This window comes from Saccopteryx leptura, chromosome 1 (genome assembly GCF_036850995.1).
Source record: "Saccopteryx leptura isolate mSacLep1 chromosome 1, mSacLep1_pri_phased_curated, whole genome shotgun sequence".
Classification (NCBI taxonomy): domain Eukaryota; kingdom Metazoa; phylum Chordata; class Mammalia; order Chiroptera; family Emballonuridae; genus Saccopteryx; species Saccopteryx leptura.
The window spans coordinates 27160099-27185646 of NC_089503.1; the positions used below are offsets into that span (position 1 = coordinate 27160099).

Genomic DNA, 25548 nt, shown 5'->3' on the forward strand with positions numbered 1-25548 from the left:
CAATGGAATACTATGGGCTATGAAAATAAAGTTTTCTTTCTAACCTGCCCCGGGGGCCAAAACTGTTGGCCACGCCTGACCCAGGAGGCATCCTGCTGAGGGTTGAGGGACAGCAAAGAGGAATATTGGGTTTGTTTATCAGTAACTCCTGGGGAGGAGACCCTCAGAAAGGAGTGTTCGCTGGCCCATCCCAGTTCTAGACAGTTCTTTCATCAGTTCCTGGGGGAGGCCAAGCCAGGCATGCTTTTCCTCTCTCTTTTGTAAAAGCAGGTGCCTGAGGAATGCTTCCCTCTTAGCCTGAGTTCATAGCCTGCTCCTGGTGAGGCTCTGTCCATCAATTCCAGAATTCACAAGCTGTTGTTAGCAACACCTCCTCCAGGAACAAAGCCTGAGGCTGTCCACCGGCTGGGGCACTTTCCCTGAACAAGAACACTCTACCTCTACCCAGGTGGAGCCCAGACCTGTCACAGGGAGCTTGGCTCCAGGCAGGGTTAGCACGGGAAGCTGGCTTTAGGGAGAGAGGCTCTTTCTGCCACCTCTGCATTTCTAATGCTCACAGCCTCCAGCTTCTCTGTCTTTGTTTTGCTTAGGAACAAATGAGTCCGATCATTCATTTAGCAAACATTTGCTGAGCACAGTGATCATAGTTTCCTCAGTGTCTACCTGGCAGGGGGCTGACTCAAAGGTAAACATGATAGTCTCTGCTCTAAATGAGCCCAGATCTAAGCAATGAAGTAAATGAAAAGTAATGAAAGCAAGCATGGCAAATACGGGCACGTCCGTGTGGCCACAACGCAGTTTTGTGTCCACGGCAGGTACTGCTAATCAATCATAGAACTCTTTCACTTTGAATCAGGATTCCGCTTCAGAATCCTTCCCAACACATTGCTCCAGGCTAAACTGTCTGTTACCGAATTGGATCTTGCCCGTTAAGATTAAATCAGCTTGTAATCTATTCTTGTCTTTACGGTGGTCCAAAGGCCACTGAGACAGAGGGAAGGGGGCTCAGAAGAACCAGTATTTGGAACTGCCACATCTGCCCAGTGCAGACTGGGGGACCCCTTTACTGGGAGTGTTCCAAAGTAGCACTGTTGCTGGGAAAGTTCCCTAAGATCACTCCTAATGACACCTCCATGCTTCCGCTACTCCCTTGTGGTTCTTTCTGTCTGATTCTTCTTCCTCTTCTTTTCCCACAGGTAGCTGTTTTTCAAGAGTCAACTCTCATTCTTCTTAAGGTCTTTTCTCTTGCCTGTTCTCTCGGTTGAAGAGCTGATTGAAGTGGTTAACTCTCAGGTCTTTATCTTGAGACACATTTTCCCCAAAGTCTACCTTCTTCCTTTTGGCGTTGGGGAACCCGTGCGATCCGAACTTATTTATCTTTCCAACTACCCTGCAGTCTCTGCTCCTTGCCTACATAAACTCTGCTGCGGGGCTCTAGCCTTTCTGCCTGATTTCAAGTTCAACAGTCTTTCAAATAGACCAGTTCTGTGTGTATGCGTGTGTCAAGATGGAAAGCTCAGATCTTGGTGCACAGGTATTATTATTATTTTTATTTTGATGCACAGATCATGGGTTGTCCTCACTGGAAGAGGATTGGCACCCAGCGAGTCTTGCATTGTGATCAGGGAGTGAAAGCACCTAACAGCTCCTCAGCAGAGCAGATGCCATCATCAGACAGTACCATTCCAGACGCAAAGGACAGTTTCCGTGGGACTCAGTAGAGGGCTCTGAGCAGGAAGGTGGTGTGTCTCGCAAGGGGGGGATGGAGAGAGGGCCAGACTGTGTTGGCGAAAAGCAGGAGCAAAGCCCACACATTTTATGAAGTGTTTTATGGTGAAGCTGTAATTGAAACCCTGGCATTTAGCAAGAATTATTGGGCGTGATGGTCTTAACACGGAGAGTCCTGTGGGGACAGGAGGAAAACAAAATGAGAAACAGGCACCGTAAGCATCATGGAGTGGGTTGCTTGGATTCAGCACGCTGCTTAAATCGCCCTATTTATTGTGTTTTAAATGACTGTTATTAACTTTTTGCTCTTGGGGCATTCAAAACTTAGAGACAAACCCAAAGTATGCATCAGTTACTTGCTCTCTGTCTGAAACAGAGCTCCTACTTAGCCTGATGGAGTAGTTCCATTCTCTAACTGCCCTGGAGACTAAAAGTGCTGCTAGGTCACTTCCAACTCGGAGCAGTAGCGGAATCGGATCTAATCAGGTACCAGGACTTGAGAAGCTCTTCCGGTACAGAGAGGGGCAGTGAGTATGCCCATGCTTGCACATTTCATGGCTCCAGGTTAGTTTTTCCTTCCCCCCAAACAGAGAGGCCTCCAGTTCTTTTGGAAATTCAAAACCAGCAGATTATTTATGTGAATGTGTCCCATTCTTTGTCTTTCTTTCACCTCATAAGGGATGGGAACCAGGACTCAGCCTTTTGGAGTCATTATGTCAGAAGCAACAATCTTCAGTGGTTAGAGTAGAATAGAGGTTCTTAACCAGACACCAAAAATAAAAGGCTTCAGATGTTTGGATTTATATGGGAAACTTTTCTATTCTTCTATTTTCAGGGTGAGTCCTTTAATCTCATTAAATAAGCCCTCCCAAAATTTTGCTTATGGGAAGAGTAGTGAGGAGATTCTCCTTGCTGTTCCTAGAATTCACCAGTTTACTTCTGCCTCAGGGCCTTTGCACCTGCTGTTCTCATTCTCAGAATATTTTTCCCCAAGATCCCACATGGTCTCCCCTACTTTCTTTGTCACTGATTAAATGTCACCCTCCCGACTACCTTATGTAAAATAAAAATACTCTCTATGCTACTCACCATTACATTACTTTATTGTTCTTTACAGTATTTATTATTATAAGACATTATTTGTTTACTACCTCCCTCATTTAGTATTTAAGCCTCTATTGTGTCCACTGCTGCATCAGTCACATGCAATACAGAGCCAAGCCCAGAGTAGATAGTAAGTATCTACTGAATAATATGTAAACGAATAGATAATAACTGTAATCATATATGGGTCTCTGATGTAAAAGAAATATATATATATTTAATAACAGAAAACAAGGGTCTGAGTTCCCAGTAGGGCCACTTCTTAGGCATGTACCTTGGGCCCCAAATATACCATATGCTGTGAAATGGTCACCTAGGCACTGCTGTAGATGTTCAGGCAGAGGTCTTCTAGGAATTTCACAACATTGGTGCATTGGATGCATCTATCATGTTCGTCAGTCTTTCCAATAGAGCTAGTGCTCGACTTACAACCACGATTGATTCCGACAGACTGGTCGTAACACGATTTGGTCGTAAGTTGAGTACGCTATATGTACAGTACTGTGAAATGATGTTATAAAAACCTTTAAGTCATATTTTATCATAATTTTCTTTCATTATTGTTATATATCATAATTTTCTTTGTTCATTTTATGCCATTTGTAGCATCTCTACACCATTTTGTTTCTTTGTTATAACTGTTGATCGTCATGGGTTCAGAACCTTTCACAGCTTCACGAATTCTTTCTTTATCTTTCAAAATCAGCGACACAGTTGAGTATGATAACTTTGTATCACGTGCGATCACGTTCATTTTCTTTCCTCCTTCGTACTGCTTAATTACCTTCATTTTCCTGTCGAGCTCGATGGCCTTTCTTTTCTTCTTGGCAGGCCGACGCGTAGACAAAGACAATTTCCTCTTGGTAGACATCTTGGGAGGGGTCTGATGAAAAATATCCAAGACACAAAACATGAATTTCTGTACCGAGTCTGGGATAACAGTTGAAACGGTGTACGCGGAGATGGTAGTGCTGCCGGAAGCTGGTCTGCACTGTCGTAGGCCCAGCTGGGCAACGCTTGCGCTGCCAGACGCGGAGCAGTCATGGCTAGCAATTGTGGTCGTAAAGTCGAATGGTTGTAAGTTGCATAGGTCGTAAGTCAATCAATACCTGTACACCAGGTGTGTGTGTGTGTGTGTGTGTGTGTGTGTGTGTGTGTAAAAATGGAAGGCTCAAATCCTAGTGCACAGATATTAATATTATTAATTGTCGCTATTTTGGTGCACAGATGATAGATTTGAAGGTGGTGTCCTGACATTACAGACACATCAGTGTGGGTATTTGTGACTTGTTTGAGATTTCACAATGTGTCAGAGAAGGGTAGTAGTGGAAGTCCCACTTGCATCCTGGAATTATTATTACATTCTGGAGAAGATGTCCCAAGGCTGAGGGCTAGTGCTTTCTGATGCATAAACTCCTGCATGAACGGGACACAACTGCCTCTGTTTCTGACCAACGGGAAGCAGAAGTGAGACGAGGGGAAGAGAGTCTGCAGTTTGGTCTAATTTTAAGGGAGAGAATGAATGAAGGTCCCACATTCCTCCAGGAGGTACATTCTCTCCGAGAGAAATAAACCCCGATCTCTTCCGGACTGGTTATTTACTTTGTTTCTTGAGCAAAAACCTCAAACCCATTTCAGACACAGGTTATCTTTTGTCAGTAACTGTGCTGGGTGAGCTTAGAAGTAAATTTAGCACACAGAACTGAGGACATTCCTGAGAGCACCCTTCATAAACATTAGCCTCTTTGTCTTTTCTTTTAAAGAGTTAATATTTCCTTGTATTAAAAATATATACTGTTCTCTTTCAAACATTTTAGATAGCTGATTCATCATTCTTCAAAAAATAAATTTAATTAGCCAGCATGACACATGAATATAGTATTGTTTTAAAAGTCAAAAATCTACAGGAAAAAAAAAAACCCTACAAAAATACAGGGTGGGGAAAAATTAGGTTTACAATTGTGATTATACAAAACACAATGTTTATTCCTGTACTGTTATTTATTAATTAATATATTATTTTCCATTTAAGCAATTGTAAACCTACTTTTGCCACACCCTATATAGTAAAAGACCCCTTTCATACCTACCTAAAACTCTCTTCCATTCACCAAGCGAATCCTTGAAGACTTTTGCTACTTCTTCCAAAAATTCTCTACATGTATAATAAATGTACACGTGCATATAGAATATTTTTATTGGCCCTAGTTGGTTGGCTCAGTGGTAGAGCACTGGCTCAGCATGTGGATGTCCCAGTTGGATTCCAAGTCAGGGCACACAGGAGAAGCAACCATCTGTTCCTTCACCCTCTCCCTCCCCTCCCCATTCTCTTCTCTCCCCCTCCCCCCTCCCACAGCCATGGCTCAGTTGGTTCTAATGAGTTGGCCCAGCACTGAGGATGACTCTGTGACCTCGCCTCAAGCACTAAAAAAAAAAAAAAAAAAACTCGGTTACTGAGCAACAGAGCAATGCCCCAGATGAGCAGAGCACCCTCCTGAAGGGGGATTGCTGGGTGATCCTGGTTGATTGGGGTGCATGTGAGAGTTTGTCTCTCTGCCTCTCCTCTGCTCATTTAATTAAAATAAAAAGGAATTTTTAAAATTTATTGTGTTAACATGACTTCAAGTGTCCTCCTCAATATAACTCCCTCAACCCCCTGCAACATGCCCCCCATTTCATCCCATTGCCCCCTCCCCTACCTTCTTCCCCCGTTCCCCTCTTGGACTTGCTGCCCTGGTCTCTGTATCTGTTTATGTGTGTAATTTGGCCAATTCCTTCACCTTCTTTGATACTGTCCCCTCACCCCCCTTCCCTCTGACGGCTGTCCTTCTGTTCCTTGTAGACCTGTTTCTATTTTGTTCTTCAGTCCGTTGTGTTCATTAGAGTCCACATATAGTGAGATCATATGATATCTGTCTTTCTCTGCCTGGCTTATTTCACTTAACATAATGATCTCCAGGTCCATCCATGCTGTCACAAAAAGTAGGATTTCCTTCTTTTTCATAGCTGCGTAGTATTAGAATTTTTATATTTCTATATCTTGGTCATTATTCCTTGTCAACCCACACAGTGATACGGCATGCCTTTTTTTTTTTTTTTTTTTTTTTTTGGATTTTTCTGAAGCTGGAAACGAGGAGGCAGTCAGACAGACTCCCGCATGCGCCTGACCGGGATCCACCCGGCATGCCTTTTAACAGGTATATTAGTCTTTCGTTGCATCAAAATGGAACAGATATTCAGCCATCCCCCAGTTGGTGGGATTGAAGTTACTCCTCGGATTGTGCTATTCTAAACATTCTGCAAGGAATATACATCTTTGTGCACACACACATTTGTCTAGGACAGATATTAAGAAAAATATTTGGAGGGGGTCAAAGGGTATTGCATCACTTTTATTTTGATAGAAACTACCAAATTCAACCCTCCCTCCATCCCTGCCTTAACCAATCTAAACTGTCACGTTAATTTTCCCATGTCCTTGCCGGTCATACATGTTATAACTAAAAAACTTTTGTCGATCTATGTGCAAAAATAGTTTTAAGTCACTTTGCCCTGATTTCTAAGGTGATTGAGAATCGTTTTGTATATTGCTTGTGGTGCTTCCTATGTTGCTGGGTTTTTTGACATGGTTTCAAACATTTTCATTAATTAGAACTGTGCAGAACTATCTCTCCTGGTGGATAAAGCACTGAAAATTTTCATATTTGTTGGTAAAGTGCCCTGTCCCAAGTCTCAATTTCCTCACTCCACCCCCTGCCTCCCTGGCCCCACCCCCTGGCCCCTAGCCCCGCCCCCTGCTTCCCTGGGAGGCAGCACTTAAAAGGTTAATAAGCAGCCTTGCAAGTGACCTGTGAGACCCAGCTCTACTGCAGTCCCAGCCTCTTCTGAGATTGTTTGGTGCCCTCAGGTACCATTTAAAAAATATTGTGATGATATCTCCCCAACTCGCACCCAAATGCACACTCAACTTGTGTTTTCTGATGTTGAGCAGTTTCCGGTCTCTGAGAGTCACGCTAACATGCCGCTGGTTAGCTCCTTGAACTGGTCCCTGCTTTGTGTGCTCATTTCCCAGGATTATGCTTACATAATTTCCTTTGACCTTAGCCGGCACATTGTAATCCGAGAGGGCATGTTGGGGGAATAAGGTGGCCCTTATGTAACTTGTTGCATAAGCGTGCAGAGCACAGAGTCTCAATGGAGTATCTGCAGAGTTTTCTAAGTCTGAAAGTTCATTTGGACCGAGGTTTTTGTTGTCTTACAGTCAACTGAATTCTTCACAAAGCATCCCTGTCTTTCTGAATTAGCCAATGGGAAAGGGGAAACAAGAAAGGACAGTATGGCTATAATGTGGCAGGTACTTAGCAGAAATGATTGCATCCGATGTAATCTCTACAATCCTCCTCCCTTGTGTGGAAAAGGAAACTGAGGCTTACAGGATGAAAGTGAGGTGCTGAGGATCAGAGAACGAGAGAGTGGTTGCACTGAGCTGGAAAGCCAGAGGCGTCCTCTTCCTATAGAACGTGCGCGCGTGCGCATGCATGCGTGTATCTGGGGCCTGGGGTATGCGGTAAGTCAGAATCGTGCTGGACAGTTGGAGAGTTCTGTTTCTGTACTCCATTCTCTTGAAGTCTTAAACGTTGTCTATTAACTGGTCTGAAGTCAAGAGGGAGCTCAGCCCTTTCTGAGGACTGAGGGTGCCTTGGGGGCCAGGCTGAGACCAGTCTCCTGCCCCGGGCTGTGCCCTGAGAAGCTGGAGCCTTTGTGGCTGGAATTTGGCCTCTAATGCCACCCTCTCTCCTTTACCTTTGAGCTAGGGGAGAACCAAAAGTAGCAGGTCCCCATGTAACTTATTTACCGGGAATGAGCTTCTTCTCCCGGCTCAGGGAAGTGACATGTGGGTAGATGTCACGTCAGGATAAATTCTGCAGTGGCCTATATAACAAAGTTTCAGAGGAGAAAGCTTAACTAGAAAGCCCAAGGAAATGGGGTTCTGGTCATTAGGAAATGAAACCAGGAGGGGTTTGTCATTAAATACTTTGGTAATTCCCTCTTATTTTTAATTCTTACATTGAAACACTAATTGATGCTTAGCAAAATATTCAAGCTGAGCTGAAAGGGGTGCGGTATCAATGAGCCTCCCCCTCACCTGAGATGTCCACCTACTCATTCTCCACAGAGGCCACCACTACTAACAACATCCTTTGAACCTTCCAGAAATACTTAATATTATCTGTAATCTTTGTAGATACAAATATGTGTGTAGTTCTCTATCTAATCATCCATCCATCATCCATCCATCCATCCATCCTTCCTTCCTTCCTTTTCAACTTATGCTTAATTCTTGTGGTTGAAAATTGTTAGAAATTCTCAAATTTATCCTCTCCTCTTGATTTGGTGTGTCGGAACAAGAACACTCCCGACAGAGGGTCTTGCATGTCCCCCGAGATGCTTGTCTCATTTATAATGAGGTCAGTCTTCATTGTAAAGTCCTCCAGCTGGTGGCAGCGTAGCACTGAGCCTCACACCAACCAAAGACCTCCCTGAGAGATTTTGTTCCCATATCCTGCACTATATACCTCTTCTCCCAGAGTCTGTTTCTTTAGAAGATGCTGTGTAGGATGGGTGGTTCCAGTTAGGTGAGATCTCACGAAACCTGTGCTGCAGCAAAGGCTACCCTAACTTAATTCTTTCTGCAGGAGGGTCCTAACCCCCCATTCCTGCTCCCCGCATCGAGACTGCCTGCTTGTGCATGTTGACTGCTACAATTATATGCTCCAACAGAGGGAAGCCAGCTTTCTCCCTAGAATATTTTCTCCCCAGTTAAGGATGGCAAAAATGAAAGGCTGAAAAGTGGCTATGACACCACTTTCTTCCATAACTTCCTCCAAATTGCCACATGAGAAGCCAGTACTCTACTGGTTCTTGTCATGGGATAGTCACAAGTAGAAAACAGGATGATCCCCAAAGAACCACTCCTTCAGAGAACAGTGATACGGCTCGTAAGGTTCCCTCTTCAAAGGTAAGAAAATTACCTGTTAGTTCTGGTCCTGGTCCTAGCTAGATCTTCTGGAGAGCTCTAGACTCTGATGCCTTCACCTTGTAGAGCTCAGTGTAGACCTGGGTCCTAGCCTCTCCCCCTCACTAGCTATGTAACTTTGGGCGGATAAGTCTTAGTACAGAAAATAACTATGTTTCAAAAGGATTGTTTTGTTTCTGTTGCAAGTGATAAAAATCTAACTTAATCTGATTTAGACTAACAAAAGAATGTATTCGTTTATTAGCTGTAAAGTTTGAAATAGCTTCAGGCATAGTTGGATCCAGAAGCTAAAATCTTATCATCAGAACTCATTCTTTTCCAGTCTCTCTTTGTCTTCAGATATAGTCAAGTCGTTTCTGTGCAGGCTCTTGGCAGCTCTAGGCTTGCATCTAGCAGCTCAGACACCTCAACAAAAAGAAATTCTTCTTCCGCTATTTCCAGAAAAATTCTAAGGACTGAATCTCACATTCCCATCCTTGAATACTTATGGCCATTGAAGGGAGTATCTTGAGTTGTTAAGCCTGAGATAGGCAATGGGTCAGCCTCCCCCAAACCACAGGGTCAGGAGGGGAAGTGTCCTGGGGGAAGCCAAGAGGCTATACCCAAAAGAGTAGTAAATTATATTTATAGTAGGTGAGCAAGAGCAACAGGTGTGCAGAGGAGGGGTCAGCAAGTACAAACAGCCAGGTAACAATTTTAGGATTTCTGCTGCAACTATTCAACTCTGCCTTGTAGTGCAAAAACAACCATAGACGAGAGGCGGTGGGCCTGGCTGTGTTCCAATAAAACTTTGTTTACAAAAACAGGCAGTGGGCTGGGTTTGGCCCACGGCTCTAGTGTGCTGACCCCTGGTCTAAAAGGTAGAATGTATAGTAGGCAAAGCATAGAATGTTCTTCTCATACATATTCCAGAGACCTCAACAAATGACCTCTGGTACATTCAAGATACTTCACACATGTTGGTTATTATTATTACTCATGTTATAAATAAGGATAATAACAATGATAACATTGATGACAGTTATAACAACACTAACTGGATAAATGAGCTATAGTGAATGAATCATGGGTAACAGTCAGCAGTGTATTCCAGGATTATTTCTACACTGTTAGGGGAGCTTCTGCTCCACATACTCATGGAGCTGGAAAGGCCACAGAGATATATAATGCCAATGCCTTATTTTGCAGATAAATCTTTGGCATCTAAGTAGAGTCAGACAATAAAGCTTCATTAATTATTTTTTTTTAATCCAAACTAGGTTGTGTGGTGACTTAGTATTGGTAAAATTCTTGGCACGTTCTTGAACCAATGGAAAGACCTGATTCTGGACCACCATGTGTTTTATGACCTGAGAACTCTCCGCATCTGGGATGACTCAGATGTCTGTTTCACATGAAGATTACCAAACACCACTCGCAATGTTTGAAAAAATGAATAAAATGAATAGTTACTCATTGCCATACTCACTACTCTCTTTGTCACTGTTTCTATTGGCTTAGCAGGTGGGCGGCCATCTAAAGCAGGTGAAAGGGTGCAACTCAACCCCCTATCAACAGGGACAGAGAGGAGGCTCCTGGGCACTCAGAGGGTCAACCCCATTGGCCAAAGTCTTCATGACGGCCAAAACCCTCCTTGCTTTTGATTAACCTATAGCCCTACAATGATCCAGGAGGCAAATATTTAGAACCACAGCTCTTTAATTTTTATTTTCTCTCAGGGTCGATAAAAAAATAATGAATCAAAAAGAAGCCATAAAATCCTCTGGTCCCAAGTACTACAGAAACCCAGTAAACAAAATGAGAACATTTGGGATTTGGTTTATCATTTCTCTAAGCCAGGAGTCAGCAAACATTTTTTGTATAGGTCAGATAGTAAATATTTCAGGCTTTGTGGCCAGATGGTGGGCCACTATTTATTTGCTGAATCCTGCTCTAAGCTCTAGTTAATTAGAAAGAGCAAACCAAAGAATGGAGTGTTTGAACTGGCTGCTCGGTTACTTTAAAACTTGGGCTTTAGGCCCTGGCCGGTTGGCTCAGTGGTAGAGCATCGGCCTGGCGTGCAGAAGTCCCAGATTCGATTCCCGGCCAGGGCACACGGGAGAAGCGCCCATCTGCTTCTCCACCCCTCCCCCTCTCCTTCCTCTCTGTCTCTCTTCCCCTCCCGCAGCCGAGGCTCCATTGGAGCAAAGATGGCCCGGGCACTGGGGATGGCTCCTTGGCCTCTGCCGCAGGCGCTAGAGTGGCTCTGGTCGAGGCAGAGCGACGCCCCAGAGGGGCAGAGCATCGCCCCCTGGTGGGCAGAGCGTCGCCCCTGGTGGGCGTGCCGGGTGGATCCCCGTTGGGCGCATGCGGGAGTCTGTCTGACTGTCTCTCCCCATTTCTAGCTTCAGAAAAATACAAAAAAAAAAAAAAAATGGGCTTTGAGGTTGGACCAGGGGTAGTCAACCTTTTAATACCTATCGCTCACTTTTGTGTATCTGTTAATAGTAAAATTTACTAACCACCCACCGGTTCCACAGTAATGGCGATTTATAAAGTAGGGAAGTAACTTTACTTTATAAAATTTATAAAGTAGAGTTACAGCAAGTTAAAGCATATAATAATAATTACTTACCAAGTACTTTATGTTGGATTTTCGCTAAGTTTGGCAGAATAAATATTTATAAAACAACTTACTATAGTTAAATCTATCTTTTTATTTCTACTTTGTTTGCTCTGCTACCGCCCACCATGAAAGCTGGAACACCCACTAGTGGGCGGTAGGGACCAGGTTGACTACCACTGGGTTGGACAGATGTTGGCTTAGCTCTGTGGTTCTGCTGCTTGCTGGTATATTGGTTCCTTCAGTTTTCTTGTCTATAAAACGAGGATAATGAGTCCTCCTTATAGACTTGTTTTGAAATCAAGTGAAGAAAAGCGCTGCAGAGCTACCATGATTCTAAATTGTAGCAGTAGAATCAGTACTGTTATTGATAATCAAGCCGAGTGAGTAAAAGAAACTACTCAATAGTATATGCAACTGAGCTATCATCACTTTCAAAGGGAACGAGCTGGAGAGTGGCACAAAAACTTCTTTTTAAAAATTTTTATTATTATTAAGAATGCCTATTAGAGAACTATTACTCCCCATTTCTCAACAAGGCGAACTGCAGAATCCAGTACAGTTCTTTTTGTTGTTTTCGTTGTTAACAAAAATGCTTTTTAATTGACATAAAACATACTAATTTCAGGTGTACAACATTAATGATTTGATATTTGTACACTTGCAAAATGATCACAATAAGTCTAGTCAACATCCATCACCTTACATAATTACAAAAATTTTTTTCTCATGATGAGGATGTTTAAGATATATTCTCCTAGACTTTCAAGTATGCGATACAGTAATGTGAACTATAGTCACCATGCCAACTATAGTCACCATGCCATACATTAACATAAGTCAACCATGACTTATTTATTTCATGACTTGAAGTTTGTACGTTTTCACCCCCTTCATCCATTTCTTCTACGTTCCACCTCCTGCCTCTGCCATAAACCATCAATCTGTTCTGTTCTTTTTATTTTTTAGATTCCATATATAAGTGAGATTATGCAGCATTTGGTCTCTGTGTGACTTATTTCACATACCATAATGTCCTCAAGGTTCATCCATCGTGTTGCAAATAGCAAGATTTCAATCTTTTTTTCTGGCTCAATAATATTCCGTGTGTGTGTGTGTGTGTGTGTGTGTGTGTATCACATTTTCTTTATCCTTTCATTCATCAATGGACACATAGGTTGTTTCCATAGGTTGGCTATAAATGTGGGTGCATATATCTTGTCATTGCAGTGATGTAGAGCAGATCTTCATGTGCCTTTTAGGTATCTGTGTGTATTTTTGTCAAGATAGTGGTTTTGTTTATTCAAGTAAATACACAGAAGTGGAATAGCTGGATCATATGGTAGTTGTATTTTTAATTTTTTTGAAGAACATCATATTGTTTCCAGAGTGGCTATACTGGTTTGCATTCCCACCAACAGTGCACAAGGGTTCTCTTTCCTCCACAGCTTCACCAACACTTGTTATTACTTACATTTTTGATAACACTCATTCGAACAGGTGTGAGGTGATATCTTGTTGGGGTTTTGATTTGTATTTCCCTGATGATTAGGGATGTTGGCAGCTTTTCATGTACCTGTTTGCTCTCTGTGTGTTTTCTTTGGAAAAAAAAATCTATTCAAAGCTTCATTTTTTTTTTAATTTGGAATTTTTAAATTTTTATTTATTGCTATTGAGTTCTTTATATATTTTGGATATCAAACCCTTATCAGATATGATTTGCAGATATTTTCTTCCATTCAGTTAGTTACCTTTTCATTCTGTTGATGGATTCCTTCATTTCCTTTGCTGGGCAAAGCTTTTTAGTTTGATCTAGTTATATTTTATTTTTTGCTTTTGTTGCTTTTGTTTTTGGTGTCAGATTTTAAAAGTCATCACCAACACCCATGTCATGGAGTTTACTGCCTGTTTCCTCCTAGAAGTTTTATAGTATCAGGACTTATGTTCAAGTCTTCAACACATTTTGAATTAAGTTTTGTGCTGTGCTTGCTTCGGCAGCACATATAGAATTCATTTTTGTGTTTGATAGGAAATAATGGTTCAGTTTCATTCTTTTGCAGGTGGCTGTCCAGTTTCCCCAGCACCATTTATTAAAGAGACTCTCCTTTTTCCATTGTATATTCTTTCCTTCTTTGTCATGGATTAATTGACCATATAAGTGTGGGTTTATTTCTAGATTCTCTATTCTCTTCTATTAATATTTGTATATGTTTTTATGCCAGTGCCATACTGTTTTGATTACTGTAGCTTTGTAGGGTAGTTTGACCAAGTAACATGATTTCATCATCACCATTATGGGGGAAAATTTGAGCCTGGGTCATATTTGTTTTGCATTATAGCTAAGACCCTAGTGCTTGGTCATGATAGGCCATCTTCCTTTTATCAAAAACTGAGGCCTCACATCATTCAGTGAAAAATTTCACAAGAAAAATACTTTCTCAACATTTTCTTCAGCCATACAGTTAAGCCAATTGATCTGTCTTAGGTCAAGATCATCAGCATGGTCTGAGATCAAGGGGCAAGGAGTGATTATAGGCCAGAAGAGCTCTAGGACCTCGGCAGATTGGTTCCCAGTGCTTCATCTTGCTACCCTTGATTTTGCAACTTTTATTGCTATGGCTAAAGTTGGAAAGAATTTGGCCTAAAGCCATCTATATTCTCAACATCCTGAGGGGAATATAGCTTTCAATAAATACGATTTATAGGTATTTTGAAGAATTATGAGCTATGAGGTTATGGTTGGTCATGTCTATGATGCAATAACTAAAGGAACATCTAAGAATTATATGTTCTCATCTTGAAGTTTCAGGCTCTTGCAGCCGCCATATTGTGGTGAGAAAGGATTGGGCTCTTGAAGGGGACACTGCAGTGGGTGAGTCTCACCTCTGCCTTTTCCTAGCTATTTGACAACAAACTATTTAATCTTGTGCTCTCATCGGTAAAATGACTGCTAATCATTTCTCACACTGTATAAAATGTCTTTCTTAAGAAGTGCGGGGAGAAACCAAACTGTAGGGCTGGAGTCCAAAGGACCAAGTCTGTACACCCCGCCCCCACTGTAGACTTGGTTAGCACATGCTGAGTCACTACTCTAGGGAGTTTTAATCCTGGGGTTATTGACAACAAGGAGATGTGCCTGAGAAGACAGTGGAACGCCTGCTCCACGCTCTGTCGTCAGCTAGCCAGTCAGTTTCTTCCTCATGCGCTGCCTCTACCTGCTGCCGAGGAAGGTGAGAGTCCAGGTCACTTGCTGATAGGTTCGCACATTTGCCCCCCGGAAACCGCGCTCAAAGTTGCAAATTATGTGGCATCTGTAGTACCAATGTGATTCACCCTGTTAAACCATACTATCTCTGCTTTGTAGACTGGCAAATAAATATTTGTTCCTGTTTGGGGGTTTTATTTTGGCACACAGGAAAACCCCCATCTATACAATGGTGGAACTAAATGGGACAGGAGGTGCTAATTCAAAATGGACTGGGCAGGTGTGTAAACAAAACCAAGACTTTCTTTTTATTAGTTCTTTCAGAAAAATATCAGTGTAAGCATGATGACAATAGTGAACAATAAGGATTGGTGGGGACTCTGGCAGACTGGAAAAACCATGTCTGTCCAACGGATGATCACTTCTCAGTTTTAGCTGATTGTTGCCAGTATGGAATGTAGGTTTGAGGATGGCTAGATTTTTAGTACTTTAAAAGAGCAGAGAAACCTGGATTTTAATGTAAAATCTATTCGTTTTTAAATGTGGTTAAATAATTCAAAAATAATTTTTTTAAAATGATCTCTCTGTTATTCCTTGAGTGTGTAAGCAACTGTATTGACTGAAAGGGTGAATTGGTAGGGGGGAAATGAAATTGAAGGAGAAAACGGTCATTGGACTAACACCTCAAAAATTGTGCATAATACTCATTGCAACACTCTCCAAGTGGAGAAGCTTGCCTACTTTATTTAAGTTTTATCATGTTCCTCAGACTGTCTTTACTAGGATGGGAAGGTGGACAAGCAACTTCAGTACTTTTCAGTCACTAGGTTGAAACAAAGAACATCAATGTTTTGTTAAGAAAAATTTAAACGATCAACCATTTACTGGAATTTAGCGCTGCAAATCAAAAGTGGTTTTAGAATTACTACCCTACTCTTTATCATTAACATTGTTAAAGTTACTGGTTGTTAAACTTTGCAATAAGGAAAAGAACTCTACCTAAAAAAAGGATGAAAGAGTTCTTTGATTATTCTTCATTATATCTGATGTAACAATATAGGAAAAAGTCATATTTTCTTAGTGGTTGAAGGAGAGATGTCTTGGGAGTCCTGGATCACCTGTGTAGACATGGGGAAGAGACCCGCTTCAGAGAGCGTGCTTGAGGAACAAAAAAGCTGGGTAACTGTTGCATAGCCCATCAGGCTGGTGTTGTTTTGCTCAGTGGGCTGAGGAAGTTGGGAATAAGAAACTTTGGGGAGTATAAGGAGGAAGAACAGTCGCTTACAATTAAATTTATTCCATGTTTTCTGGCTGGGGTGTGACGTAAAACCCCCTCTTCTTCTCCCCACTCCATACAATAGTGATTTCTCCATAATGGATTGTGGAGTTGGGTCTGTACTCAAGCAAGGGACAGTGGCTGAGTGTGAGCTGAATGTGGCTCTAGGGTAGAGGGTAGGGCTGGGTAAAGGAAGGAGACAGTCACCCCTGGTAATAAAGCCTGCCATTTCTCTGTTAACTCAAAACCTGAGGAGCAGTCCCTGAACTCATTTCAAGGAACACTGGAGATTTTTATCTAACCCTTATTACTGCATTTTGTCCTAGCACTTAATTTGATTTACCAGTTTTTATTGATTGATTGGTGGGTTTTAGAGACAGAGGAAGGGAGGGCATGAGACAGAGAAACATTGATTTGTTTCTCCACTTATTTATGCATTCATTGGTTGATTCTTGTCTGTGCCCTGGCCTGAGTTGAACCCTCAACCTTGGCGTATCAAGACAATGCTCTAACCAACTGAGCTAGCCAGCCAGGGCAACTCAATGTACCAGTTTTTGTTGAACACTTAGTAGGTGCCTGGCACTGTGTCTGCCATTATACAGGGTGGGGCAAAGTTAGATTTACAGTTGTGAGTATGTGAAACACAAAGTTTAGTCTTGTATTATTATTTATTGATTATTGTATTATTTTCCATATGAACAACTGGAAAGCTACTTTTGCTCCACCCTGTCTAGCAGATTCAAGTAAGGACAGGACATGCATGATCTCTGTTTTGATGTCATGATTTAAGATCCAACCAGAGGCCTGCTGAAATCTGGTCTGCATCCTGCCTGGTAGCTGTCGCTGCTATTCCTTGGAAATAGCAACTCCCCTCCCCCCACCATGGCCCAGCCCCTGTCCCGATGCTGACGTGAAGCTGAGCAGCTCAGAGGAGGTATCCTGAATGTCCTGGTTCTGTGGGCTCTTTGGCAATGAATTCTTCTGTGGAGTGGATGAAGACAACATCCAGGCCACATTCAGTCTCACTGGACTCAATGAGCAGGTACGTCATTGTTGACAAGCTCTAGATGGGATCTTGGACCTGGAGTTTCATGAAGAGCTGCAGACAGCCCCAAACAGAGTGGCCTGACTGGGCAGTCAGCCGAGATGCTTTATGTGTCGATCCATGCCCGCTATATCCTCACCAGTGTGGCATCGCCCAGGTGTTGGGAAAGTACCAGCAAGGAGACCGTGGCCACTGTCCGTGTGTGGACTGTGAGAACCAGCCAGTGCTGCCCATTGGCCTCTCAGACACCCTAGGTGGACCATGGTGAAGCTCCACTGCCCCCAAGTGCAGGGATGTCTACACCCCTGAATCATCGAGTCACCGCCACCCGGACAGCTCTATCTCAGTGCTGCTTCCCCTCACATGTTCTTCATGGTGCACCCTTGGTACTGCCCCAAGCAGCCTGCCAACTCATTGGTGCCCAGGCTTTACTATTTCAGCATCCATTCGATGGCCTATCAGCTGCAGCTCTAAGCCACCAGCAGCTTCAAGAGCCTAGTCCAGACGATTTGCTGACACCCCATCCCCCCACCCTCTGCCTTTGATGCCTCCACTCCTTGGCTGCCACCCTTCCAGTAAACCTCTGTGGTTTTTAGTTTAAATTAAAGGAGTCATTATTGTGATGGGAATATAAAATAAAGTAGAAGAAAAAGCCAAAAGAAATCCAACCAGATAACTCTCTGACACAGGGAGAAACCACGCTCAGAAATAAATGAAAGATGTTATAAGTTGAGCAAGATTGAGCCAGCTTTCACCTCAGTTGCCATGGAGCAAAGTGGTGTTGCTGGTCCAATGGCCAACATACCAGACTTTGCTGGTCCAATGGCCAATATACCAGACTTTGCTGGTCCAATGGCCAACATACCAGACTTTGCTGGTCCAATGGCCAATATACCAGACTTTGCTGGTCCAATGGCCAACACACCAGACCACTTCCTGGAGTGTCGAGGAGAGGGGCTGCTGGAGTGACTTCACGAAGTACATAAAGAGTCAAATTAGGAGCACTCATGGTAATTAGAAGCCCTGGTTGCTTTGGCAAGGTCATCAGATGTTAGTTTGAGCTTCTGGTAGACCTCCAGGCTAAGGAGTCTCGTACGTCCTTTCCTCCTGCTTTCTTAGGCTCCCCTCCACTGCCCTGCCATAGGAGGAGCCTTTTATCTCATGCCTGAGCTGGGAAGGCTCCTGCCACTTGCTGCCAAAGGCACCTCCCGGGCCCTGTAGACTTGGGTCCCCTGAGCACCTGCAAATCATTAGTCTCTCAACAGTCTTCCTGAGCACCTAATAAGTACTGGGTCCACGGGTAGATACAGGCCCTTCCCTCACAGTCTAACGTCTAAACGAGAGGAAGCCATTCAGAAATTAAGAAAACAGTATGAACGTGATGAAGTGTGAGGGGCAGAATCCAGAGGCATAGCGAGTAGGTTGGAGGCTCAAGAAAGGAGTATTCAAAAGAGCCACATTAGAGAGTCAATTAAGAGCCCAGGTTCTAATGTAAGAAGCAATACAGTCCTAGAACATCATGATCTGAAAATGGCTATTAAAAAGGAGGGCAAGTGGATAACGAAAGAGGCTGCAGTCCACTGTCATTCTAAGCTCACCATAAAGGAAGAGCTTTCTAATAGTCACGGCTTTCCAACGGGAGATGGTGAGACATGTGAAGTAACAAGCTCCCCTTCATGCAACCGTTTGGTCATTGAGCAGACATCAGCATGTATATTGACTGTAAGAGAGGTACCTGGTGCTTTCAGAAAAGTCCAGAGGTACAGACCCCACCCAGATATACACAAAGATGTGCTTTGCAGATTTTTTTTTTTGATAGACTGCTTTCTTTTAGAGTCATTTTAGGTTCACAGCAAAATTGAGAAGACCATACAGAGATTTCCCACATACTCCTTGTATCCACACATACATAATCTCCCCCACTAGGAACATCCCCCACCAGAGTGGTTCTTTTGTTGCAGTCGATGAACCTACATGGACGGGTCATTATCACCCAGAGTCCATAATTGACAGTAGAGCCCACGCTTGGTGTTGTACATCCTGTGGGTTTGGACACATGTATATATCATATTACCATACAGAGTATTGTTATTGCCCTAAAAATGCTCTGTTCTCTGCCTACGCATCCCTCCCTCACCCCCTCCTCCTGATAACCACTGATTTTTTTTTTTTTTTTTACTGTCTCCATAGTTTTACCTTTTCCAGAATGTCATATAGTTGCATATGCGAAAAACCATGTTGGATGTGGGGGAGACAGAGCCATAAGCCAAGATCTTGCCCTCAAAGAGTTTATATTCTAGTGGGGAAAAGATAAGTAAATGTGATAAATACCTCAAAAGAGGTCAACCCAGGTAAAAATACCTTGAGAAAGGCAAACACAGATAAGCAAAGATAAGCTGCGGGAGGAGCATCTGAAAAAGCAAACTTACGAGCCAACAAAGACTTCTCTTCGCACTTGAATTGAGGTTTTTTTTTTTTTTTTTTTTTTTTAATTTATTTATTCATTTTTAGAGAGGAGAGAGAGAGGGAGAGAGAGAGACAGAGAGAGAGAAGGGGGAGGAGCTGGAAACATCAACTCCCATATGTGCCTTGATCAGGCAAGCCCAGGGTCCCGAACCAGTGACCTCAGCATTTCCAGGTCGATGCCCCATCCACTGCGCCACCACAGGTCAGGCTTGAATTGAGTTTTGAAGAAGAAACACAAGTTTGTCCAAGAACTGGGTTGGAGGGTAGGGTGGGCAGGACATTTTAGCAGGAGGAGACATTTTGCTTCAAGGTAAATGAGAACTGGGGCCAAGTTCCCTGTGGCTCAAATGCAGAGTGCATGCCAAGTGAGCCTCCCCCAGTTTATTGGAGTTGTATGAAGTCTTCAAATGCATTTTCATGCTGTTCCGAGGTACGTAGCAATTGCTTCAGAATTGACATGCCTATGGGGACTGGGCTGGCCAGTGTGTGTGCCTTGGCCAGGGTGTCATCTTTCTTTTTAGAAGAGGTCCCCAATTTGCGATGGTCAAATACCCTATCCCAGTTTTCACCCAGGCCTAGCAGTCACTATTCCTTGATGTTTTATTCCTGCTTTGGTGGTAAGCCTTTCTGGAAATGGGCAAATCCTCTGGGTCAAGGCCAGCTTCAGTCTGTCCCCTGGGGAGGATTTCTGAAAAGTCCAGAGGTGTTATACCTCAGGCTGTACTTCTGCTGCTCTGTGAGAGGTTGCCCAGTCATCCCACAGTGTGGAAGCTTACAGCACTGGGAACTTCCCAGGCCCCCAGACCCCCCAGCCCCTTGGGCCCTCCTGGGACTTTCTTTTTGTAAAAAACACACATCTCATTTGTTGCCAGAGTGTTTTACTAAAAATCAACGGTCAATAAACTGTCTTAATGGCCATTTTGCACCATTTTAGTCACTTAAGACAAGGAAATGAAATTAAAGTTGAGTATTAGTTATATTAAATACTGTCGATGCTTTTATGAATATTATCTTATTTAAGCTCTATAATGACCCAGTGAGTTGAGTGTTATTGTCCAAGAGAGTAAATAAATGCCTGTCCCAACCACAGCTGGAAAATGGAGATTTTAACCAAGACTCCCATGGCCATATAATTATTGATATATAATTGTATTCCACTAACTTATCTTCTGGTGGCTGCTAATCAGAGTTGGTATTTTAATTTCTGTTTGTGGGCAAAACAAATGTTATTTCTATTGATCCTTTCACAGTTTTATCTCCTATCACTTCTTCCTCCCCTCTTATATGAGGACACCCAAAGGTCTCAGCTGGCTCCATATTTGCCATTCATCTCATTAGCCGCTTTGAGTGCCTTGACCTGGAAAGTGATATGGAGAAAAGACTCCTTTCCCTCAAATCTTCATCCTAACTGTTTCTGTGAGTGCCGCCTCTCTCGGAGTTGACCGTGAATAGGGCGGGGGGGGGAGGGGGACTTTGATGACCTAGTGATGAATTTGGCAGCTGGCTGGTCCCAATGCCATTCTACCTATTTGACTATATTCTCAGGATATTGACCTGCCCAACTTGGAAATCGAGACTGGTCAGGCATGGATGGGGGTTATGAAGATGTGTACTGTGTACTGAATGTGGCCCCTAACTCAGCTTTAGTAGTGCCAGAAAAACATGCTTTTGTAGCAGACATAAGAAAGGTAAAAATGGAGGTAAAGACAAAGAAATGGTTGCTATTGTTGCTTAGTCTCCTGTCTCTTAAGTCACATCTGCCCTTTCCTGGGAGGCTTGTGATGCAGTGATTGAGCTGCCCCTTGTGGTTGATGCAAAGATTTGTCTCATGGTCAATTCTAAGCTTATTCAGTCCTGGAGAGAATAGACTAGAATGGAGGCTGTATTTCTGGAACTGAAGGCTATTAATACTCCCTCCCACCCAAAAGTTAGAGAATCACAGACGTTTAGAATATTAGAGCATTTCTAATCCAACCCTCTTATTTTAAAGATTAAGAACCTGGGACCAAAAAATAAAAATCAACCTACCGGTATCTTACAGTAAGAGGGCATCTTTATCATTTTGTAGCCCTTGCCCTTGTTGAATGTGGTCAAGTAACTTCACATCCATTTTATACTCATTCTATTTTTGACGCAGCCAGTTAGCAGCATCCCTGGAATTAGAACTCAGAACCCCTGGCTTTCAGTCTCCTGTTGTCTACTCGTTCTGATCCTTCGTGAGTCAGGATAACTATAAACTGTGCTCTTCAGCCGGACCATCCAATATTCAGGAAGAAGCTATAGAAGAGATGTCTCATTTGTGAAGTCTGGAGTTCACCGGCGAGACCTTTCCCAAACCTGTTCTTCTGATCAAGAAATGGACACGTGTGTGAAAATGAACAGAAGGAGGGGCTAAAGGAGATGTGAAGGATGTGAACCTCTAGGTTTCCCTCTCAGGATCTATGAGACACAGCAGTGTGTCCAAGAGAGATTCTCACTTCTTGGGCAATGAACATGCTTGACATTAACCAGGTCTTATAAGACCTAGCAAGGGTGGAGGACTGGCAGGCTGTTGGAAATGCCCAGCTGTTTTAGCAAGAGTGGCATTCTTTATGGAGCTGGGAAAATCCAGATGTGGGTCAGTCACAGCTGTAGTCACTACTTCATGGTGCTTAGAGCTCATACCGCTGGTATTTCCAGCATTCTTTTCCAACCACACCAAATCTTAGGGGAAAGCCTTTTCAACAAACATGATTTTGGTTCTTGAGGGTCTGACCTAGTATCCCCCAGTATTGTACTTTCTGGACACAGTCTCCTGTAGCCTCCCCCGGTTCTCACCTTGGGCAGCTGAAGGCTGGATCGTTGGTGCCCATGGCAGGCCTCTCACACCCTCCACGCAGAAGCACACCAGTTACTTTTAGGTTCCCCAGGGAACGTTCTGTTAACACCTCACTGAGCCAGTGAAGGAGGAATAAAGAATCTGGTGCCAGATAAGGCGACGCTGAAGCGTGCAGGCAGGAAATCTGAATCCGACACCACGTCTAATGAGCCTATTATTAGAGGCTCTTGGCAGAGCGAGGGAAATCGAATGCTAATAAAAAGCAGGTCCTGAGAATAGTTTAAAACTTAGCACCAGCCCCATTATATGTTCCTTTTTGAGTAAAAAAAAAAAAATGTTTCCAGTTTGTCATTGAAGCAGGACTCGTGGATTTACGTGAGAAAAAAATAGGATGGATAGCGACTGCAAAATGAACAGCGGTTTAAATAATTTAATGGAGACGTTACAGCTGAAGGAAATTATAGGCTCATTGTTCAAGTTTCTAATAATCCAAGCAGCTGTCTGCTCACATGGCTTTACTTTGCTGGGTAATGGAGAGAGATCTGACGGTGTCGGCTTACAGAAACTCCACTATTAGGGAAGTACGTTGCTAAATCATCCATCCAGAAGGCACTCCGGTAGAAACAGAGGTGGTCCACGGTGTCGGAAAGCATCAGGCCCTGTGGACCTGGTATAATCAAGTCACACCTGGGCTTTCTGGTTCCTTAGTGTTTGGATCTATTTGGAAAGCCAAGGCGGTAGGAAGGAAGTATTCATGAGAGGTGTGTTCACTTGAAATAATGATTGCGTTTATCCGGAGGATTTACCCAGACCACTCCTGCCCTTTCTGCTCATTGCCCGGGATGCGCACGGCAGGCTACTGTGACCTCGGACCTCTGCCTGTGCCCCACTCTCCTCCCTCTGGGACTGTTTTTTCTTTCACGGGGAGCTGAAGGAGTTGTTGAAAGTCTATCATATTTATGGTGGAAATAGGACTACTATCTCCAGCATTACTAACTTCTCATTCCTTTGAATCAGCGCCCATACTAAAAACTAACACGTGGGCACCAGGAGTGACATCTGGTGGGAGCTTCAGGCTCCAGTTTGGATAGACCAATTTCCAAACTGCATACACCATTTATTTGCGAAGCTCTGGACACCATGCACAGTTAATTTACGGGAACCCTTGTTCCCTCCAGGTTTCTGTTCAAATGCATTCGTATCACAGATGCCTTCCCTGGCCCCTTGATACAAAATACTCTGCCTGCTCCCCACATGTCTCCCCCTCTTCCTTGCACAGATCTCCACTTGAAATATAACTTATCCATTTATTTGTTCTTCCACTAAAGAGTGCACCACCACAGGAGAGCAAGGACTTTGTCAGTTTGGTTGATGTATATCTTTAACTCCCAGAAGAGCATGGGGTCTGAACCACGCGCCCACTAGAAATTTGTGGAGCAGAGGCCGCGAGATGAGAGGCTTGCTGAAGTGGCACGCTCCCGTCTACGGCAGAAAGGCCACGTTCCCAGGGAAAAGCTAGCCGCCCTTCCTAGCTGCTTTTCCGATTCTCCATTTCCGTGAGCACACATGGATCAAGCACTTGGTACCAGGTGTTGAAGATCGCAGTCCTGATCTCCCAGGGTTTGCAGACTGGTGGAGGACGTTGACATTTAAATTCAATTCATCCTTTATGCTCCAACTCTGGCACCTGCCCTTCCCGCAATCCTTTCTAGAACAATCTTCTTCTTTCCCCAAAGCTAGGTTAGGCATCGTTCTTACCGTTTTTCATGTCATCCCGGGTAGAGCTTTATCGTGGCCCATAGGTAAAGCAGACAGGTGAGGTACGGTGGACTCTCTGTTTCCCCTTAGGAGCGCGTTAAGATCAAGGCTTACACCTCACTTATCACCGAGTGCAGTGTCTGACCCAGAGTGCTCAGTGAACACCAGTCATCCTGGTTATTGGCGTTGTAGCTATGTGTATTCAGTAACCAGCACTTATATAGCTCTCTGTGTGTGTACTCTCATTTTTTAAAACTGTCTGTTCTCCTGAAGGTGTATAAAGCTCAGAAGCATCTCTATGCTATGTTATATAATAGTATATAGCATTATATTCTATGATATTCCCCAGGCCAGGCTCCCCAGGGGTTCAGGGGATGCAGTGATCGCTGACTGATATAGAATCTTTACAAAGAGTTCTTAGGGGCCCCCTGCGTCCCCAGATGCAAGCTGAGGCCTTGATGTACTTTAAGCATTATTTGCTATGTAAAGATGGTAGGAACTCCTGTAAGCCCGGAGCTTTTGTCTAATTCTAAGAAGGCAAGTAAACAAATATTTTCAATAAATACTTGTGGATTCGTACCATTTTGATGTCGCCACTTTTATGTGGCTGTTTTGATTCATTCAGGGCTCCAGGGACATTTTGTCATCACCTAAAAGACATACCATTGAATGTGCACCAGTTTTGTGCACCTAGGAGCTCAACAGGCCTCCGACCACATTGCTGGGCGTATGCGTTAACCTTATGTTGGTGTGTTTTCACTCTGACATGGTGGTGTTGACACTTGACACTTTCATTCCATCATATGGATCTTGCCAGAATGTTTGCTTCACTTGCTTGTTAGTCTCACTTAAATGCCAACCATGTGCCTGATTCTAACGGCGATGGCGGGAGGGATTCAATTGGAACAGAAGGCAGGGGATGACAACCTCAAGGGGACCGCAGAGTTTTGCCAAGTGCTGGCTTGTGGAGCGCATTCCCTGTTTCAGAGAACATGTGACCTCTATTCTCTGTTGCCAACATTCTGGTTAGAGCTTCAGATGACTGGCTAGAGAAATGTTTAAACATATAGAAAGATCCCAGTGCAAACATAAAAAATGTGGTCTGTCCACATTGAGAAGATTGTTTTGATCATTTGCCCCTGCTGTCTTGTAACAAGAACTGTTCTGTCCATTTCACTTGGTGATGAAAGGAAGTGGTATTTCTTGCTCGCTGATCAGAAAGGACGTCATCCGCCTGCTGTGAGCACTCATGTCCTATTTCTGTTTTCAGATGGTCTGAGTGATCACTAGCACACACATATGTCAGAGTCAGAGGTTGCCTGAAACTAAATGAGTAGAAAATTAAGCCATTGAGGGGACACTAAGAAGCTTATATTTTGACTAATAATTTCATCTGGGTATTCTACTAGATCATGCAACATTATTCCCAATTTTAAAGCATTTTGGTAGCAAGTATATTAAGCAAAACTATTATGAAAATGTAAGTACATGGTTGTATTTGGGTCCCTG

General features: G+C 43.3%; 1 protein-coding gene across 4 annotated transcripts in view; it reads left to right on the forward strand.

The window, feature by feature from the left end:
- The window catches only part of SLC1A2 (solute carrier family 1 member 2), an 82736-nt gene that overhangs the window by 5264 nt on the left and 51924 nt on the right, over positions 1–25548 (forward strand). For 3 of the 4 annotated variants that reach the window (XR_010748863.1, XM_066363216.1, XM_066363209.1), the window contains exon 1: positions 16972–16994. The exons of the other annotated variant lie outside the window; for it this stretch is intronic. Coding sequence is in view for 2 of the 3 variants with exons in the window: in XM_066363216.1 (XP_066219313.1) it covers positions 16987–16994 (8 nt within the window). In the remaining variant the exon portion in view is untranslated. Of the gene's footprint in view, positions 1–16971; positions 16995–25548 lie in introns of those variants that run through there. 4 annotated transcript variants of the gene reach the window in all.